This window comes from Mus caroli, chromosome 19, assembly GCF_900094665.2.
Source record: "Mus caroli chromosome 19, CAROLI_EIJ_v1.1, whole genome shotgun sequence".
Lineage (NCBI taxonomy): Eukaryota > Metazoa > Chordata > Mammalia > Rodentia > Muridae > Mus > Mus caroli.
In genome coordinates this window covers 9,577,336-9,581,424 of record NC_034588.1, presented here as the reverse complement: position 1 = coordinate 9,581,424, position 4,089 = coordinate 9,577,336, and the positions used below count along the sequence as shown (strand labels likewise).

Below are 4,089 nucleotides of genomic sequence, written 5' to 3'. Positions count from 1 at the left end.
GCCTGACTCCCAATATCATCCATCACTGGCTTTCCAATCTCCCTTTCTCAGCTCCCATCTCCGAAGACTGCTTTCTCACCTGGCTAATGCCTTGTTCCTCTCAGCCCTTCATAACAAATGAAACTTCTATCTTGTCTGATTTACACTGCACCAGTGAAAGTCTCTGTCTTAACAGTATGTTGTCCATCAATCTTCAGAGGGCCTCGCAGATTTTATGGCAACAGCAACAAGATACATGTAATAAAATAAAATGTAAAAAGAAAAGAAAAAGAAGTATGACATGGTCACATATTTTTTAAATAGGATAAGTAATGAAGCCACACATATATTTTGAAAAGCATAAAAAATATACGGGATTAGTAATAGAATCCCAAATTTTCTAAGGTGAATTCAAGTTTTCTCCCTCCTACACATAAACACTTCCCCTTGAGGCTCAGCAGTGTCGTGCAGTAGATGCTCTTTCTTGCAGTTGCCTTTGAGAAAAGCAAAGCGTCAAGTGGATGTTATCACCTGTGTGGCTCACTGCTGTGGCTAAGAGGATGGATGCTGATGCTAATAGTGAGGATGGAAATTAATCACTTCAGAATATCAGTCACAGGGAAGATGCTGACACACTGAAGTAAGCATCCCTTCAAGTTGTGCACCTTAAACATACATCAATGAAAGATTGTAAAAGTGTTTTAGCTAAAAAGTATGTAACCTAAAATTTAAAAATAACAATTTCCTTTTCTGTTGAAACAAATTTTTAACAATAGGAACATCAAGGATCTAAGCTACCTCCCTGATTTCTATTTCATTTTTATGTGTATCCTAATTTCTCAAAGACATTAAAATTCACCCAATTCTAAAGTGATTTTGAACAGAAAAACAATTGATTGTCTATAGAATCTTCTAGTATGCTTTTATTTTGAGGGAAAATGTTTTATTTTTATCTTTATCCTCATCTTTATTATGCTGTCTTTTTTTTTTACAGTTGATTCAACTACTTCAAATGCCAACTGTGTACCTTGACTCCTGAAGTGGAATTTGGTCATCTGAGATGCTTGAATTATTTTAAATTTTTCTGAGATACAATTTTCTTATTAAATGCAGATGGTCTTATTGAAGATGATTTTATTCTCTACTGGCTTATTTCTGATTTGGAAACAAAAGCTATTTTTTTCTATGATATAGAAATAATACAAAGTCTCTTGAATATACACCAATAATCTGGCTAAATTTCTCCTTTACTAATTTGTAGTCTCATTATGGCCAAACTAACAACTTTCTCTTTTTACTCCTATAGTGAGGAGCACTAGGCCGAGCAACCTCTGATCTTCTGTGAAGCTCTAACGATTAGTTCTTCTGACCATCTACTGATCACTAAACAGCCCTGAACATCCACTGCTGGTCCTCGGTCTTCCAAGGACACTGTGAGTCCATGGTGAGATGAAGGGTCCCAGTTTGCTAAAGAACAGTATTTATACAACCTGACTCTTTTTTTCCTGTAAGTCAGGAAATGAGAGTTAAATAGTCAGACTACTTCAGGACTCTGATAATCCAAAATAATTCCCAGATATCAATCCAGCAGAGTGGGGCTGTGGTCGAAAAACCTCTGAAGACTGTTAAGTGGGTAGAGAATTAATAGCAGTGAGAAAGAAAATTTGAGCTCAACTCAAGATACAGCATGGATAGATGGGTGTTGGGAGAGGATCAATGGAAATTAAAGAAAACACTAAAAAGAGGGCATGAGACCAGGATGAGTCTCATTAAGCTGGCCAAAATGAACTCTTGCTACAAATAGGCCAAGCACTCAGAAACAAGGATTTTAGTATTAGAGATGAGAGATGAAGAATTTGACACCAAGGGTGTCGGGGGGGGGGGTCCCTCACTAAACAGACTTAGCAGGTTGTTTGTTGAAACTGGGCTCCAGAAGAAAGCACAGGGAGAAGGCTCAGAGAAGCCTAACCAAAATCTGGTCAAGGAGAATTATTTGAATTTGAGTCCTTGGCTGGCCATTTACTGACAGCGACTGTGTAAATGTAATGTAAATGTAACCAAGCCAAGGACTGCTCTAAGCTTCAAAGAAACTCATAGCCAGTCTGCAGACCACATAGACTTTAAGGTGAAAATCAAGATGAAATTGCAGGGTTCTGAAAGCCCTTGGTGAAATATGCAGAAGAGCCTCTATGTAAAGAAGCTATTCCTACAAGACAGAGGAGAAGTCATAGGTAAATGACTGCATTGTATGACTCTCTCCCTACCCAGAATCCAGGCTGAGACTATTATGGTTCTCCCTGCAAACCAGGGACCATCTGTATAAGGAATTTCTAAACCAAAAATTGAAGACTTGGGTCCAGTTTTCCTACATAGTCATGAGCAGTTGAGTACTTTAGAAAACCTTGTAACATAATGATGTATATAACAGATAGCACTTCAGCCTCATGCTACCATACTCCAAACCTTAACCTATCTCCTCCCTAGGTAGATAGACAGAAGCCTATCCCAGCCATGAGCCAGATAAACCACACCAATGTGAAAGAATTCGTCTTCCTGGCACTTACTCGCATCCGGGAACTGGAGTTCTTTTTGTTCTCAGTCTTCTTTCTTGTGTATGTAACAACTGTGCTGGGAAACACCCTCATTGTGGTTACCATCACTGCCGAGTCCCGCCTCCACACTCCTATGTACTTCCTCTTGAGGAACAAATCCATTCTGGATATTGTTTTTTCATCTATCACAGTCCCCAAGTTCCTGGTGGATCTTTTATCAGAAAGGAAGGTCATCTCCTATAATGGTTGTTTAACACAGATCTTCTTCTTCCACTTTGCTGGTGGGGCAGATATTTTCTTCCTCTCTGTGATGGCCTATGACAGGTACCTTGCAATTGCTAAACCCCTGCACTATGTAACCATTATGAGGAGAGAGGTATGGTTGGCCTTGGTGGTGGCCTCCTGGGTGGGTGGTGGTTTACATTCAATTGTCCAGATAATTCTAATGCTTCCACTCCCCTTCTGTGGCCCCAACACCTTGGATGCCTTTTACTGTGATGTACCCCAGGTGGTGAAGCTGGCCTGCACTGATACCTTTGCCCTTGAACTTCTCATGATCTCCAACAATGGCCTGGTAACCCTGTTGTGGTTCTTCCTGCTCCTAGGCTCCTACACCATCATTCTGGTTATGCTCAGATCCCATTCTGGGGAGGGCCGGAACAAGGCTCTCTCCACCTGCACCTCTCACATCATGGTGGTGACTCTCCATTTTGTGCCCTGTGTTTACATCTATTGCAGGCCCTTCACCACCCTGCCCATGGACACAGCCATATCTATCAATAATACTGTCATCACGCCCATGCTAAACCCCATGATCTACACTCTCAGGAACCAAGAGATGAAGTCAGCCATGAAGAGACTGCAGAGGAGGCTAGGGCCTTCTGAGAGCAATAAGCTAGGGTGAGCCATCTGGTAGAGTCCAGAAGTCTAAGGCTAATTCAGTTCTTTTCATCTGCTACTCTAAGAATAAGAGAAAGCTGGTTCTATATATCTTCTGTGATATAGATGTCACCATATGCCTTCTATGATACAAACATACAAATCCATTAGAGAGAATATGAAAATAAAATGAAGAGATGAGTCTAGACAATCTGCGCAATCTGACTGTGCACAGGGGGGAAGTCCATGCAAAATAATTGAAATCAGTCCCATAAGCACTACTACACTGTCATCTGTTGCTCTCCTGCCAACCCTTCCCTTGCTTCACCACCTCTGATGCAGGACAGCACTACTGTCCACAAAGTTATCAGAGAAGGAAGTATGGTCAATGTCATGAAGATGGCAGTTATAAAAGTCAGATGGCTGCCAATATGGATCAAGCATTCAATGTTCCCTGTTAGCTTTCCTTGCATTCCTAAATATGCATGTACACATTGGTCAATTATATTTTTTAAATTATTTTATTTATTTACATTCCAAATGTTGTCCCCTTTCCAGGTTGTCCCTGCCAGAGTTCTCCCCATCCCCCTCCCCTTTGCCTCTGAGAGGATGCTACTCCACCCACCCACCTGTTCCCCTCATTCCCCTAGTCCTCCTACTCCCACACACACACACACAT

The 4,089-nt window shown here is 41.1% G+C and overlaps 1 protein-coding gene across 1 annotated transcript; it reads left to right on the top strand.

Moving 5' to 3' along the window:
- The first annotated feature begins 2,490 nt into the window (after positions 1-2,490).
- On the top strand, positions 2,491-3,435 carry LOC110285823 (olfactory receptor 4D6). The gene has a single exon (XM_021152263.1). The coding sequence runs from the start codon at positions 2,491-2,493 to the stop codon at positions 3,433-3,435; it is 945 nt and encodes a 314-aa protein (XP_021007922.1).
- Positions 3,436-4,089: the final 654 nt, after the last annotated feature.

What these genes read in the sequence shown, in the direction of transcription:
- LOC110285823 (XM_021152263.1), top strand. Translation starts at nt 2,491, where the DNA reads ATGAGCCAGATAAACCACACCAATGTGAAAGAATTCGTCTTCCTGGCA.